General features: G+C 41.1%; 2 protein-coding genes across 2 annotated transcripts; both read left to right on the top strand.

The window, feature by feature from the left end:
* The first annotated feature begins 144 nt into the window (after window positions 1-144).
* On the top strand, window positions 145-7339 carry zgc:171422 (uncharacterized protein LOC100001353 homolog). The gene is made up of 7 exons (XM_023274423.3): window positions 145-298; window positions 1582-1784; window positions 2851-2943; window positions 3031-3123; window positions 3234-3344; window positions 3452-3584; window positions 5148-7339. Exons 1-7 carry the CDS (start codon window positions 295-297, stop codon window positions 6539-6541), a joined length of 2031 nt encoding a protein of 676 aa, XP_023130191.2. The 5' UTR covers window positions 145-294; the 3' UTR covers window positions 6542-7339.
* A 608-nt stretch (window positions 7340-7947) lies between these two features.
* LOC111571318 (zinc finger protein 420-like) lies at window positions 7948-15579 on the top strand. Its single transcript, XM_023274429.3, has 7 exons — window positions 7948-8108; window positions 9012-9214; window positions 9305-9397; window positions 9632-9727; window positions 11484-11594; window positions 11701-11830; window positions 11929-15579. The coding sequence occupies exons 1-7, from the start codon at window positions 8096-8098 to the stop codon at window positions 13803-13805; spliced, it is 2523 nt and encodes an 840-aa protein (XP_023130197.1). The 5' UTR covers window positions 7948-8095; the 3' UTR covers window positions 13806-15579.
* Window positions 15580-17511: the final 1932 nt, after the last annotated feature.

The raw sequence follows: 17511 nt of genomic DNA on the forward strand, positions 1-17511 counted from the left end.
CTATCTGTCTATCTGTCTATCTATCTATCTATCTATCTATCTATCTATCTATCTATCTATCTATCTATCTCTTTGCAGGAGATGGTCGGCGGGTGGCGGTAGAATGACGTCAACTCAAATATAAACCACGAAGAAGAAGAACCAGGAAACGTCTCTCAGGTGCATTTTGACAAACAGCAAGGTGTTGGATTGAGAGCTGGTTTTGACAGCTGGTCACAACAGGAGGAAGATATTTTTAATTAGGAAGCATTCCTCAGTGTCCATCCAACTGTTGTACCTCTTCGGGGGAATAAAATGGGTAACGTTTAATTTCTATTGGGCTCTTGTCGGTTTGTTTTGATGCTGTTAGCTCGCCTGCTAACGTTAACTTCCTCGCTTTCACTCATCAATCTGGCAGCTGTCACCAGTCGTGTTTGTAACTATAACGCAAGAGGTGAAATTAAATAGCAGCCTATGTTATATTTGCACAGTTTCTTGCAAATGACACACTAAAGGATGAAGTTTTGCACCTCCGTGACAAGTTTTTGTTGTGCATCTCTAATTCCACTGTAGTCTAGTTGCATTTATTTTAAAGATAACACATGAAAGGGTTACTTATCGACGAAAACAAATATTAAAGAGACCAAAATGACACTTTTTCATTTACAAAAAAATGCACAGGAGAAAAAATATCTTTCAACAGGTGGAGGAAATGGTCACATCACAAAAATACATCTGCATGCACGATTTCATCTAAAATTTGACACTGAGGTTTAAATTGAGATGAATATGACTTGTTCATCTCTGTACAAGAGCTATGTTGCCAGATAGTAGATATACAAGCCAAAAGTAACATTCATTAGCTAACATCCAAGACTATATTGAAATGTCTGTTTATTTATGTTTGATTAAAAGAGAATTTTTCTAAATTTATCTCTCATTGTCAATCGGCTATTACAGATTACCTGTAACGAATGAGATGCTTTGGGAAGGTGTTTGTCGAACCCAGAGTGTAGTGATTACAGTCAGAAGGAATTTATTTTGTCAGGAATCGATAGAAAAAATTACATTGCCAATGACTGGAAAAATTGCTTAATACTGAATCACATAATTGGTCCGACAAATAAATGGTCAACTCCTTCCACACATCCTCCTGGCCCATTCATTTATGTCCTCTGTAGTGGACGTTTGTTTTGTTTTTGTTGTTGACAGTTTAATTTATGTTCAGTTTAATTCAGTTTCTTAAAGCTTCATTAGAAAATGAATTGGCGGTCTCATTTTCTTGTCAGACTATTCTGATTTCGAAGTGTCGCTGTTTTTTTAAAAATATATATATAAATAAAAATATTTTCACAAATTCTAAATTGTGAGCTGCTGTTTTAGCTCCAAAAAGGCAGGAAATCCCAAAAGTTACATAGAAAGATACTTTATTTCCTCGGTTCTCAGGAGGATTTACTCATACACCCGATGTTTTTATTGGTTGTTTTCTCAGTCCAGCTTTCTAATTAGGATGTAGAAGTTTTATTATTGATGCTTCTTGAATCTTGTGTTTGAAAAAAAGCTTTCTGTGACTGGATCAGTATGTTGTTGAACACATTGCAGAGCGTCCTCTGCGCCTGTCATCGCTGAGGCTCCTGGTTCCACCTTTGCGGGTTATGTCGGCCGTGATGTGGAAGGTCGTCCGCCAGAGAAACGTGAAGCATTACGAAAAAGTGGAGAAGTTTGTGTGTTTAGTAGCTGAAGCCATTCCTGACATCTTGACAAACAGGCAGATGAGACTGCTGTCACTGGGCTTAAGAGCAAAGGTAAGACACATAGAGGCACCATATATCGACATACTGTGTATTCAGTTTTAGCAGATATTAGCTTTAAAAACAGCCACTTGTGCCATGACAAAACCTCATAACTATTTGCTTGACTATGGAATTGCTGTTTTTGTAATCTTAAATTGACTCTTGGGTTGACTAATATAGCTGTTAAGATCGCAACTAAATAAAAAGACGTTGTTAGGATGAAAATGTAGTAATTCTCATAATATATGTGACACCATCACACATTGCCCATGGATGTTCTTGTTGCAAATGAATAATAGACGGTTTCTTGACTGACTATAACTTAAAGCAAAAATCACCTGAAATTTCTGCAAATGCTCACTTAAAATAAAGATAATGGAGCATTTAGTGTCGTATATGTAGGCAAGGCAGCTTTATTTGTATAGCACATTTCATACATGAGGGCAAATCAATGTGCTTTACATTTAAACATTAAAAGCATTGGAACCATTCAGACAAGCATAGAAGAGCACAATTAAAATGACAGATATAATATAAAAAGAAAAGGAAAATTAGAAATGTATTAAAAATAACATCACAGTTTGCATTTAAAACAAGTTAAAATAAGCTATAATAGGAAAGCAGTAGCAAATAGAAAAGTCTTGATCTTTGATTTAAAAGAAGTGAGAGTTGGAGCAGACCTACAGCTTTCAGGGAGTTTGTTCCAGACATGTGGAGCATAATGAGGAAACGCTGCTTAGTTCTAACTCTAGAGACTGAAAGCAGACCAGTACCTGATGACCTCAGAGGTCCAGATGGTTCATAAAGTGACAGCAGATCAGCTATGTATTTGGGGCCTAAACCATTCAGTGCTTTATAAACCATCAGCAGGATTTTAATGTAGATTCAAAATACTAAAAAAAAAATCGATGAAGTTGGTTTTAAATACAACTCCTTTCAGTATATAGTCAGAAAATAGTATGAATAAGGAACAGCTGGCAGTTGATTTGATTCTTTTCACGTCCTCACTGTGGTACTATTAGAAACAAAGAGGGATTCTTTGGTTTTCTGAACCATCTGTGCTTAACGGCTTTTCCAGATGACGTTACAGATGTTGAGTTATGAACGGTCGGAGGCTCTACAAGGTGTTAAAACACACCTGGACAGCCTGCTGCAGACTAGCTCAAAACAGGTTTGAGATGTTCCATTCTTTACATGGACACTAATTATTCGCTGGTTATGAAGCAATGAGCTTTGATGTGCGTTTTTAACTTAACAGGTTCATCCAACAAATGACGATCTTGAAGCCAACTTTGTCAGGCTCGTTCAAAGACTTCTGGAAGACTCAAAAGAGAGAGAACACTTCCTCAAGGTGTGTCACAGTTAGTTTAAATATATATAAAAGCTGCAGTGTGTTTGTTTAATCATCAGACAGTGAGGTATAATGAGACTCTTTGGGTTTGTTTTTTTTTCCCCTGATAGAATGTGTTTCCTGTGGAGTACGGGCCAGACTTTGATACAGCACTGGAAACACTGGTTTGTGAGTTCTTCACCAAACTGGAAGAGCTGCTGCTTATCCCAGACTTTAAGCAGGTAGAGATGCACAATTTGTTGAATCAAAAATAGCTCTTTACAGTGCATTTTCAGAAATGTGTGTCTTGGTTCAAGTGCATTAAAATGTATATTTTTGTTTGATAAAGGCTGCAGTGTGGATCAGTGATACGCCTTCTGTGCTAGAAGAGTGCATACAGTGTGCAACCAAAGCAGATGACCTGGAAGTATTGCTCAGACACAGGGTGTGTCATGGAAAAATGAGCAAAATGGATTCCAGTGGTAAGTCTCTCTGTCTAGGTTATAAAATTTATGCGTAAATTGTTGCTTTAACAATCACAGTGAGTGATTTATAAGTTAAAAACACATTTGTGGGTTTTAGCTTGTCAAATCTGAGAATGATTAAATTTAATTAGAATTTTAAAAACAAAAAACTTATTGCTGCAGATACATTACTGTTTCAGACATACGCCTACAAACTTACTTACAAAAATACATTTATTCACAACGTTTTCAAGTACTAGACCCAAAAGGTTTGTAATAAAATAAACCATCATGAACTGGGAATGTCTCTAAGTCCACAACTAATCACATCCCACATATGCTACAAGAAGGTGAGAGTACCAGACGTCATTTTACTGTATGACAATTTCCCATATCATACAGAAAATTAGAAACCTAAAATATTCATATATAGTAACAATCATAAATGCAGTCAAAAACTGCGCATTTGCATTCTTTACAAATATATACCCCAAATCTTGCAGGTTACATAAATTGATGAACCTGCAGCGATACATTTATTCAAAAGTCCAGGGGGCAAACACTTCTTCTTCTTAGGTGTCTTGCGTAATGGTGTTGACGACCGTGTCTTTCCACTTTTCTCTGTCATACATTGCATGTACAGTAGTACAGTGTTGGCATTCGATGTATTTGTCCTCATCACATGCCTTAGGAATTAAATTTTTCTCAGTCTGATGGTTGCCAGCATTGTTCTTTTTGCATTTGCTCTTGTAAGCACCTCTTCATTGGTTACTCTTTCTACCCACAATATCTTTAGCGTTCTTCATAGGAACCACACTTTCGTTGCCTGGAGTCTCTTCTGCATATTGTTTGATATTCTCCACGTTTCGCATCCATATAGCAAAACTGACCAGATGTAGCATCTGAGGATTCTTAGTTTTGTTGGCATACTGATGTGTGTGTTCATGAAGATGGCAATATGTCTCTTGATCTGCTGGTCTGATCTGCCATCTCATGTTAACTTGCTGCCGAGGTAGTTGAAATTCTCGGTCTGTTTGATTACACTACATAGTCAAAAAATGTCCAAAATTACTTTTTAGGTCGTTGTGGACAATTTTCAATGTATTTGGAGGATTTTTTAACAGATTTCTGAAGTCATTTTTGCCAAATTACTGAATTAAAATGAGACACAGAGCATAAAGTTGTCAGCAAAGAGACGCAACAGAAACATTCAGAGCTAAACCAGAATTCTCTTTTAAACCTCGAAAGCACCACTTTGCTGCTCAGATGAAAAGTTACAGAGTTCTTATTGTTTCCTCAGGAAAATAATTCCACAAATCTCCGTCTGCTGTGAGACAAACTTGAAGTGTTCAGGTTCATCTTCTCAAAATTAGATTTTACTGGCTTCTAGAAGCGAGCGCAATGGAAAATTTCACATACTAAGTCAGTTAGTTTATCATGGCATAGGAAAAAGTTTACCTCAAGAAATGCACTGAAGATCCTCCACACTACAAAATATAAAAACAAATAACATCAATGCCTCAAAAAGTTTAATGAATAAACTGTAATTTTTTCGCTGTTTTAATTTCTCTTTCCAAACAGCACCATCTCCCTCAGAGCAGCGACTTTTCTCATCTTTGTCCCTCCTTTCCTCACTGACTGAGACCGGTGCCAAAGAAGTCCCATCTAACACACAAACGTCTGACGACCAAAGAGAATTGGTGATGCCTGCTGCTCTCCGACATGGTGGAGATTCCGACGTACAGGATACAAGATGGCCATCTGAGGAGTCAGACATCCTCAACAGCAGCGACGGAGAACAGAAAACAGAAGGAAAACACACCGACTGTATTCCTGATGTTCACGTTGTGGAGGAGTACGATGAAGGAAGTACAGCCACCTCCCAAACACCTTCTACATCTGGGGAGAGTCCTGTAACTCCCAGTGCTATGACTGGACCCCCTCGGCAGAGAGTCGCACATAAATGCAGTCAGTGTGGGAAGTGCTACATTTACCGTTACGAACTCCTGGAGCATCAGCGGCTGCACACCGGAGAAAACCCTTACAAGTGCTCTCAGTGTGGGAAAGCCTTCAGAAGGACCTCCGATCTGTCGTCCCACAGGCGGACACAGTGCACAAAAGCCGCTTACATTTGCATCAAATGTGGGAAAAGCTTTCAGTGTATGCAGGACAAATTTAGACACCAGTGTGTTCAGATTGTCCAAAAGTTTGACTGTTCTCAGTGCGGAAAAAGCTTCAAAAAGATGTACCTGCTGGGGAAGCATGAACAGACCCACAGCCAGATCCGTGTTTTCACATGCAGACAGTGTGGGGAGGTTTACCCCAGTATGAGTGAGCTCAGGACCCATCAGAAGATTCATCCTCTGGAGCTGTCCAACCAATGCAAGCAGTGCGGGAAGTTTTTCGCCACCGTGGGATCGTTGACGGCTCACGAGCTTCGCCACAGGCAGCAGAAAACGCAGATTTGCGTACGCTGCAGCAAAGCTTTCAAGAACAAACACGACCTGAACCTTCACATGCGCAGCCACACGGGCGAGAGGCCGTTTCAGTGCACGTACTGCGGGAAACGTTTCTCCGTGTCAGGGAATCTGAACATACACATAAGAACTCATACGGGAGAGAAACCATATTTGTGCTCCGACTGCGGGAAAGCGTTCATCTCAGCTGGCGAGCTGCAGATACATCGAAGGACCCACACGGGGGAGAAACCATACAAATGCTCCGTGTGTGGGAGGGGATTCACCATGGCAAGCAAACTGACACTACACATGCGTGTTCACACCGGGGAACGACCTTACGTGTGCCCTGAGTGTGGGAAAGGCTTTTCACGGGGCAGTGAACTGAAAAAACACACCATGACCCACACGGGGGTTCGACCCTACGCCTGTCAGCTGTGTGCAAAGGCTTACACCTGCCTCAACCACCTGAAGAGACATTTAAAAACTCACAGTGTGGTCCAAACCGAGACTCTCTGATTCCATAGTGTACCATAAGACATTTTTGACATCAATATTGTATTTGTACTGACTGTGGTTTGTGTAATCAGTTTCACACTCACCCTCTCTTGTAAGGACAATGTTGCAGGAATTCTAGTTTTACTGACACATTTGTTTTCCTAAGGGGGGGATGTACTATGATGTAAAACGAAGGTGGCTCTCTCTATACCCGCTAGATGATGCTGCACAGCTAACCTGCTCCAGAGAAGTTCTACTCAGAGTTTGGGATTCAAATTTGCTGTGAATTGCCGCTCTTTCACCAGGTCTTTTCCAGATCATATTCTCTTTTAGTGAGATAGATTCTCTTATATCTGCAAACCCAATAAGCTGATGTTAGAAACGCCAACCTCTTCCTCTTGACTCAAGCAGATCAGTAATTTTTTATGTAAACAAAGTTAAATAATGTATCAGACACCCGTGTTATTGGAGCGTGCGCAGCCTGGTGAAGAAAGCTTGGGCTAATGAAAAAAGTTTATAACCATCATTTTGATATCTATTATCTCTATTTTGGATTTTAGGTTATGTCAAGCCAGCTAGGGCAAAGAAAACCTGGCGATCTGAATCTTTGCTTTGTGGTGCACCCCTCTGCTTTCTCTTTGTTTTCATTGTAAACTGAAATTCAAGTGTATATTTTGGACATGACATCTGAGTGGGATATATTTGTATTCTAAGAAATGTATGTTACAATGATTAAGTATTTTTGCTGTCAGTTAACATTATTTATCAGTGTCAGTGTTCAGTATTGTCAACATTGAAAAACATCCCATCAAAATTAAAGCTGCCTATTGCCTGTTTTATCCTCTATACTCCAGCATGAAATGTCCTGCAGGGGTCTTGCAGTGTCATTTTTCTGTGCTTGAACTTCATGATAGATGAGAGAAGAAATACATATTTTCTAGGTGTACCAGCAAAGCAGAAATTGCTGTCACTTTATTGGCGTTTTTAAACACAGTTTTCAAATATTGGAATCAGAATCAGTTTCATTCACACTAACAAGTAGAAAATATATAAAAGGAAAAAATATTAAATAAAAAGCAAGTACTACGAGTCAAATAGTGTTATGAGAGAAATAAGCAACGATAATATAAATATTCAAATAATATAAATTAATTTTATTATTTGAATATTAAGCAATAAAATGTCGGATTGTTCAAGTATTATTAATTACTAAAATAAAATACACAAGCCTTTAATGTTAATATTTTAGAATTATGTTGGAGATTTGGAGGAAAATACTGTTTATCAAGTTTACTTTTAGATTTAGTTTTTCGGTTGTCCGGAGGGGCGGTGCGTCTGAATTGAACAGTATGATGAATAGGACGGGGTATTTGCTGGCTGCTCCGTAAAGCAAAACGAACGCCGCCGTTTCAAACTGACACCGACTGGGCCAGCGCTCCCCATAAAGAACAACGTGTTTCAGGAAGAAGTTGGCGCCTGAAGCCTCGTATTCGGTTAGCTAGTACGCTAACCGAAACTATGAAAGATATTCCGTTATATTAAATTTTCTTCCCAGCGTTGTTAAAGCGTTTCAAAATGAACGACATGGGTATGTATTAACCTGTGAAGATCGACGACATTGTGTATTTTCGCTCTTTAAGCGGCTAGCTGAGTAGCTAAAGCGAAGGATTACTCGCGGCAGCAGGCCTCGACTAATCCCTGGAACAAAAATTGTTTTGACCACTAATAAGCCGGTTTTACCAGGCAACACCAGCGGCCTTGCGGCTAATATGATAGCATAAGCTAACGCTGTACCATGGGCACAAACAGTGATGATAGCTCACATTTAAAACAGCTTTTCTTTGTTGGAACAGGGTTTCTATATTATCAAACGCAATACAGCTTTTGTGTTTTAAACGGACAATCAAGAAAACACGTTTTAATTTGAAATAAAGTGACTATGTGATGCTAACAGTTAGCCGCTTGTTAACTTCACGTCTCATCAGTTAAATTGGCAACTCAGCGTCTTCTGGTCATGTTTGCAGAGTTTAGCGTAAAACCATGAATGTGCTTGATTTAGCATGTAAGGATTAACCTAACGGGTCATGCTAGAAACAAGAAGAGCTAAAGCCTGCACACAAACCTGGTGCTTGACATGAGGGCATCATGTAGGGTTAATTTTATTCAGGTGGTGTATCATAGAAATGGACAGTAGAAGAAGTGAACAAGCTGCTGACCTCAGTGACTAGACCAACTTAAAAATGAGATGCTGTACTGATAAATAAAAGCATTTCCGGTCTCTAATTAGCACTGAAGTTCATTCACGTTCTGTGTACAAAAATCTCCAGTATGAACCATTATTTATTTCATCCTTTCTAACTACACAGGGGAATTTTCTTTAAAGTAAAAACTAAAGTATATTTAACATTTTCAGCAAAGTTTGGGCCTCTATAGTGCACAGGTTTCTCATGTTGCTGTTAAGTTTGTGTGACAGTCTAATTTCTCTGTGAAGAATTCAGCGTCCCCCTGTCTTCTTTGGCTCTCCTGGTCCCTCCACTACGACTGATGTCTGCAGTGATGTGGGAAGTGGTGCGCCAGAGGAACATAAAGCACTATGGGAAACTGGAGGAGTTTGTGTCCATGGTAACGGATGCAGTTCCTGAACTGATGAGTAAAAGAGAAGGGAGACTGCTCTCTCTAGGCCTGAGGGCAAGGGTAAGTGAAATGTGTGGCTCCATCTTGTACAAGAGAACCGACAAGAAGGTGTCAGGGAAATATTAACATCACTAATTACATTTCCTGCAGACAACTCTGGAACTGTTGCGTTCTGAACATCCTGAAGATCTCAAGGCTGTTGAGACCCACCTGAACCGAATCCGATCTTCTTGCATCGAGGAGGTAATTGATGGCATGAACATGTTTAGATTTTGGGATAGATTGTTTGGCCTTTTATTAAAACACAAAAATGTCACAGTAACCTTTTTTTTCTGGCATTTTATTAACAAATGAGTAATTGATTAAACAAGAAAGCAATTAGCAGAATAAGCGTTTCTGAAAGTAATCAACATTTACAGACCTAACTTGGTGTTTAATATTTTAGTCTTCTAACTGGTGTCTCATTTTGTATTTCAGACAAATGATCCAGTAATTGAAGCACCAGAGGCAAACTTTATGAAGCTGGTTCAAGGCCTCATTGAAGACACTGATGGCAGAGAACACTTTCTCAAGGTCAAGATGATGTTTATTTTATTTTATTCAGTGCAATAACAGTTCTTGAAGTAATTTTTTAAATCACAAACCTTCCCTATTAAAGAGTAAACAAGGCTCCAGGTTTACTTTTTACATAGGTTGCACTGGTCTGCTTTACTTTTTAATTTATGTGCACCCAAAGTTTTTCACCTCGAAATTTCCAAATACTACATTTCGCACACATACAAGCGTTATTTTCTCATACACAATGGTAATTTCTGACACATTTTGGAAATGATTGTACACAGGAATAAAGGTGCAAGGAATGTCTTGGACTTAAAGTTAGTAGCAAGAGGTTATTCTTTGGTTGTAAGATAAGGAATTTTAGATTTTATTATCGCCTTTGAAGCCTTACTGGTTGACTTTACTGCTGCCTGTTGCTGAAATTATCCAGTTAGGGGTGTGGGGAATTTTCTCAAAGACATTGTGCTTTTTTAACATTTCAGTTTGTAACGTTGATACTCTGTCAGCAAAAGCACTGTTTACAGCCATGCTGTGGCTGTGCACTTTTCAATAAATGCAATGCACAATCTGCCATTTTAACATGTCCCAGATGTTCCCCAGTGGTTGAGAATTTAGTTGTGGTGCAACATAACCAAATTCTATGCAGGGACTCATGCAGTTTAGAAGGAGAGAGTGTAATCCAGGCTGTTTTCTGAAGCTACAGTTTACAGATCTCTGCAGTATCCCTGACATGCACTGGTAGGTGCTTTTAAGGCCACTACACACTGCGATTTTCAGCCGTCCCAGACCAAAGATAACAATTGTGAGAGAATCGTGGAGATATCTTTGGTCATGGCTCTAAACCGGTGGTCCTACGTCGCTCTGTGAGACAGGTTCAAGGACGGCTGTTGTCATGGTCTTGGGACCAAAGACAAGCTGCCATAAAATTCAGTACTACCGAATGAGTACTACTACTAACATACGGTGTCAGAAATTTGAGGTGATCGTCTCACAGCGTGACCGCTGCTGCGACTTACGTCAACTAACTAAACAATATAAATGCAGTATGAAATGACGTACTGATTAGCGCGACACTGGCGCTAACCCAAATAGATGATTTGCGGTGATAGTGGCAAAACGCATCAAAACAAGGATGTGGGATTTAAGCAAAGAGACAGCCCAGTAGAGTTGTGGCACAGTAAATGCTAATGTAAAATGCAATTAGATGCTAACAAGTACTTACTTAAAGCTCCCTTTGCAAAATTGTCATCTCAAATTGGCCTCTCTTTCCGAGCCACGAGGGAGTCCATATTCTCCTTCTTCTTTTTTTGGGATTACTCTCCAAACACATAAATGTCACAAGAGTGAGGACTCCATTCACGTTTCAGTAGTTTCCCTGTGATTGTAGGAGCTCTGTTTATGCTTCAGCTGTTTATTTTTCATGGATGGACGGCACACGCTTATGATGTTTTATTCACAGAGGCACACCTGTCAGGACACAGGAAGAGAAAGTGTAAAAACACTGCCCTGTACAGCCAAAAACTAGCTTGAAAAGAGGAAATAGTGTTCTCGGATGTCAGATTTTCCCAAATTGAACCAAGTGATTTTGTCTACCAGTGCACACACACAAAATACCTGCTAAATGCCAGGTGAACCAGTGCAACCAATGAAAATGTTTAGTCGTACCTGAGAGGTTTAAGGTCGCATGCTGGATCCCTGATGAAAGGATGAAGTTCTGTGACAGTGCTGTAAAGCTGTTATTTGAGTTTTTGTTTTTATTTTAATCTTACAGAATGTGTTCCCTGTGGAGTATGGCCCTGACTTTGACACTGCACTTGAGACTCTAGTTTGTGAATTCTTCACAAGACTAGAGGAGCTGCTGCCAATTCCAGACTTTAAACAGGTACAGAAATGATCATTAAAGAATAACAAATAAAAATAATAAAGCCTCTTTAGACTTTAAATTCGAATGATGTGTTTTTGTGTGTGTGTGTGCATCTATGTTACAGACTGCATCCTGGATCAGTGCTGCCCCCTCTGTCCTAGAGGAGTATATGCAGTGTGTCTCAAATGGAGATGACCTCAAATTCCTTCTCCAGAGCAAACAGTGCCACGGGAAATTGGCAAAGAGCAGCATTGGTATGTTTGCATGTATTTTATAAAATATAATGCACAGTGTTTTACTTTAAGACATGGGGCGATGTATTAATAATTTTCTCCCTTTTCTTTTCCTGCAGCCCCATTTCAGTCAGATGATCTTCTGATTCCCTCTCTGTCTCTCCCTCCATCTCTGGAAGTGGCCATCGCTTCCCACCCAAGTGCTTGTGATGATGAAAATAACGACGTCCCTCAAATTGTCATGTTCGATGAAGAACTGTCCACGAACCCTTCCACTTCAACAGACTTCCCTGAATCGCCCAAAAGGACTGACATCACCTCATCTCCTCGCAGGAGGCTCCAGTCAGGAATCCATAAATGCCCAGAGTGTGATAAATGTTTTAAGCATCACTCTGTCCTCATCGAACACCAGAGAGTCCACAGTGGGCTGCAGCCCTACAACTGCTCAGAGTGTGGGAGGGCTTTCAGAACAGCCACTCTGCTGGCAGGTCACAGGCTGCGGAAATGCAAAAATGCTGCATATCTGTGTATTAAATGTGGGAACAGTTTTCCAACCTCACTGGACAAATTCAGACACCACTGCCCAAAACGAGGGCGCAACTATGACTGTGGGCACTGCGGAAAGAGGTTTCCAAAGTCTAGCAGCCTGAAGGAACACCTGTTAACTCATGTTCAAAGCCGCCTTTTCAAATGTAGCCATTGCGGAGTCGGTTTCTCAGGAATTGGTGACCTGAAGTATCATCAGCAAGTCGATCATGATAAACCTTATCAGTGTAAGCAATGTGGAAAGAGCTTCATCTCCTCAAAGAGTCTGACCAAACATCAACAACGGCATGAAGAGGTTGGCGAAATGGAAGCCGCAAAATTAATGATTGGAGGTAAACATAGAAAAGGTGGTTCAGGTCATCGGACTTCCTCTTTATCTCTGTCGTCCAGGAAAACGGGCATCAAAGGTGTGTACCCACGAGGAAGAGTCACCCACAACTGTCCGCTGTGTGGAAGGAGCTTCAAGTATCGTTTTGAGTTTCTCGAACACCAGCGATTCCACACGGCAGTGAAGCCTTACAAATGCTCTCAGTGTGGTAAAGCCTTCCGCACAGAGGCACACCTGTCAGGACACAGGAAGAGAAAGTGTAAAAACGCTGCCCACATTTGCACCAAGTGCGGCTGTCAGTTCAGATCTTTGCACGAGCGCGTCAGACACCAGTGTGTGCAGCTGCTGACAAAATACGAGTGTTCTCATTGCGGAAAGACCTTCAAGATGGCTCATCTGCTGAGGAACCATCAGCTGAGCGAACATCAGCTTCCATACAGCCCTAACCATCGCTTCAGGTGCAGATACTGTGACGAGACCTTCCCCGGCATCAGCGAGCTCAAGTACCATCAGAGGGTTGACCACGAGAAACCCTACCAGTGTCAGGAATGTGGCAAGTGTTTCCTGTCTGAAAAATGTCTGGCCAATCACGAGCTGCGGCACAATGATGACAGACCAGAGAGCTGCATGGTCTGTGGCCGCGGCTTCAGAAACCGATACGATCTGAAGCAGCACATGCGCACTCACACAGGAGAGCGACCTTACCAGTGCACTCACTGCTCACAGTGCTTCTCCACAGCAGGAGGACTCAGGAGTCACACCAGGGTTCACACAGGAGAGAAGCCACATGTTTGCCCAGACTGCGGGAAGGCTTTCTCCCAGATGGGTGCAATGCGAACCCACAGGCTCACCCATACAGGAGAACGGCCGTTCAAGTGCACAGTGTGCGGTAAAGGGTTTACAATGGCACACAAAGTGACAGTTCACATGCGTGTGCATACAGGAGAGCGGCCGTACGTGTGCTCTCAGTGTGGGAAAGCCTTCTCAGATGGAAGTGTGTTGAAGCAGCACATGCTGAACCACTCAGGGGTGAGACCATACCACTGCCAGATCTGTCCCAAGACCTACACCTGTCTGAACCACCTGAGGAGACACCTAAAGAGCCACACGAACATGAACTGAGTCAGACATGAAGGCAAACAGGAGCAGAAGCTAATAACATTTTAGACCTAGACTGAAACACTTCATTGGCTACTAAAATTTCAGAGGACCAACTAAACTTAGCAATACAGAATATAGCGTGAAGGTCTATGTTTACTGTTGAGACTGAGGTGATCAGATGAATTTGCTCTTCGTTGTGAAGTAAATGTAACAATAACCTCCATTTATCAAGGACTGTGACAACCAGCACAAACAAATGGTTCTTCTCCCTCATTCCTCACCACTCTTTGAGTGTTTTTTTTTTTTCTTGTACATCAGTTTCTTATGCATGAACTCACTGGATGTTATGGTGGACATTATTTTACAGAGCTCCATATGGTTCACAGAGGAGAATATTTATCTAAAGTACCTTTGCAGTCTCTCGTAGTAGATTTTGCTTTATCTTTGAATATGTCCTTGGATCTATATAGAAAGGCTGAGCTGTATTGTAATACATCAAAGAGGTGCAGGTTGGGACCTCTGCAGGAGTCAGTGCCACCTAAGCTGTGACTGCTCAAGCACAAGTCTCTGCTGTTGCGGCTGTGAAGATAACCAGGGGAGCACAGCACTTTTACCGACTGCTGTAATGGCTGATTAAAACCGACTAGCTGGGATTACGACTGTAACCGTGGGTGTACTTGGGTTGTTAAGACACAGGGTGTGACACAGTAGTTTATAATGGGTGTAGTATCAACTCCATGCAGCAGTTCTGTGTGTGGTCAGGGTTGCATTGAAGCTATAGTATCAGTAACGCACCTGACAAAAGCACAGCAGGTTCAAATCCTGTGTGCCTGAACAAGAATTTATTGGCTGATATTAGAGACTCTTTGCCTTGTCAACATGCCCATATGGTGCTTTTTAAAAATATATATATATGCGAGGACCACGTTGTGAGCATTTCCTTATTGAAACTGCAGACGAAAGTCTCAAAAGGACAGATTCAGACATCACAACTTGCATATGTAACATACTGAAAGAACCAACCCTGTCAGCTTGTAGAGCAGAGCTTTTAGTATCTGGTTCCACTATTTAAGGTGGAATTACATTAATTTTGCATGTTGCCATTGTGTACCGTAGAGTTTGAGCTGCAGCGAGTGAGACACGGACTTCATAGATCCATGTATTCTAGGCCATTTTAAGGCAGTTAGGGGTTATTTTAGTGTAAAAAAAACAACTTCTGAGCGTGTAACTTTAACAGTTTTTTGACATTAATTTACAGACAGGAGAGGGGCTAGCTAGACTGTAGTTGTCCAAACAGTAACCATATCCAGCAGTAACTGTTGTCACTGTCAGCCTCTGGATACTGTCACAGCTCAGCCTTTTGAAAGCGGTAATAAACAATAAGTGCATCATGTGAACTGTCACATTGTCTCTCTTTTCTGTAGTATCTGGAAATCCTCTCCCTAAACTGGTAGCTTAATCTAACTAGTCTGGACCAAAGCTCTAACTCTTCATGGAGACTGAGTGAATGCAAATGTAGTCGAGAAGTTTTTCCTCTGTGACCCATAGCGACCTCTGTATCATTTAAAAGACATACTGTATGTTCAGAAGTTGTAATATTGGTGAGAATATATTTTTTTGGAAAGCAACAGAAGTGAAGTCTGTAAATACGCTGGAGGACGAATATTGTGAGAAGTTAAAAGGCTTGATGCTGTTTATTTCAACACGATACTTACTTTATTCCTTTAGGCCTTTTCTATCCCTACCGTGGTTTGCAAGGTTTGAGTTTCAAATTAAATCGCCTTGGTTTCTCTTCGCACATGTGTTTATTTACCAGAGAAAAAACATCAGTAAAAGCACCGTGGCCGATATTGGGTGTTACATTTGCTAACAAGAAAAGAGGGATCACTAGATGGCAGCAGGCGACCACATTAACCGTTTTTCTGTTGCTCTGCTTGTTCTGTTCTCTGCTGATTTATCCACCACTTTCTTCAGGATTTTTTTTTTTTTTTTTTAAGAAAGTAATCAAATATTTTCTCTCCTGCAGATTGGAGGAACTGAGGAGATATTTGAGCAGACTAGAGATTAATGAGTAACAAATACCGCAGAAGCTAATCTGGCCCATTTCCTGTCGTTAGCTTTCTTTGGCGTGGTTTGGAATCTTGATTAACCTGCAATTTCCTCATGTTTTGACTGGTGCCTATCAGTATCTGGAGCGTTGTAAGCAATGATAATAAGCACTCTCCACATTTTTTTATGTAGTTTTTTTTGCACGGTACCAACTGCAGCCTGTAGTTAGTTTTAGCCAACAAACGTAAAAGCTTGATTTCTGTTCCCAGCACTGTGTGTGATAACTTCACTGTAATGAGATCATGAGTCAGATTGAGATTAATCTCTTCCATCTGTGCTGACTTTAATGTTTTCACTGGAAAAGCGAAGACATGTTTTTTTACCCCCAGTTTCTCCCCATGTTCCACACTTGTTTCATCTCATCCATAATCACTTATGCATAGCAACCTTTGAGGCATTTCTGTAGAACGAACCCATCTCTGTGCCATTTACATGGAAGTACGACCACAGAAGATGAATGCTTGTTAAATGTTGCAAGACTGGAGACTCTGGCTGGAGACTCTGGCCAGTATTTCTTCCCTCTGACTCAGAAATGCTACTAATCTTCTCCCCTGAACATCGGGATCCTGTGGAAACTCGGCATGCTGTGCCCATGACATTACGCAGAGCCTCTCAGCTTTAGGAAGTATTGTGCATTCATGGCTTTATCTTGAACTTGTAATGACTTCTCAGTGAGATAATATGATGACCTGAGTTCCACCTGCCAGCTTTAATGCAGAAAAAACACCAAAAAGAAACAAAACCTCCCAGATGTTCTTTAAATCTGCACTGCTTTCCTAATGCATTCTTTAGGGGGTTTATGGAATAATGTATTCCTGATGAAGGCAGCTATTGAGACATCTCTACATGCATGCATCACAATTTAACTTGAACGCACAGCTGCCAAAAAGTCAACAGATTTACTATGAGAGCCTGCTAATAAACACAGATCATTACCAGATGTCCCCCTTCTCTCGTCCTCATCTCTCCTCTCCTGCCTTCTTTCCTTCCCTTCCCTCCCTGATGCAGTGATCTCAGTGGAAAATCTGAGTCCAGGCCAGACATTCCCTGGAATCGCCCCCCCAACTCCAACACACATACATGTGTATATCCACGGCAACGGTGCAACATCCACCCACACCACACCTTGCCAAATCAACACCCCTCGCTCACACTGCGCCCCCATAACTCTTTCCAAAGTCGTGTCCAAGATCAGCCCCACGCGGAGCGCTAGATGGCACTGTCTGTTCCTTCAATGGAGGAAAAAAGGGAGTGCAGATCTCCCCCTACCTCACCTCACCTCTCCTCCCCTCTCCTACCCTCCACTTCTTGCTTTTATGTTCAGGTCAGGTCTGGAGCCAAAGTGAACCAGATGTATTCAAACTCCACCCACACCGTCTTCCACAGAATATGGGGGGAGAGATTTTCTACAGAAAGAATACAAAATGCTTCCAAGATGTGTGTCAGCTGCTTTTCATTAAGGCCCGATGAAAATACTTCAGTGCGCATCTAATCAGTTGCATTTCTTGATTTTTTATTTTTTTTTGCAAGAAGTAGCTGCAAAAGTAGAAAGAAAACATCATAATCCATCCCTGATTTGGCATTACACATGTTCTAAAAGCATTAAATGTACACCAGT

The sequence above is a fragment of the Amphiprion ocellaris genome, chromosome 10 (assembly GCF_022539595.1).
Source record: "Amphiprion ocellaris isolate individual 3 ecotype Okinawa chromosome 10, ASM2253959v1, whole genome shotgun sequence".
Taxonomy (NCBI): Eukaryota; Metazoa; Chordata; class Actinopteri; family Pomacentridae; genus Amphiprion; species Amphiprion ocellaris.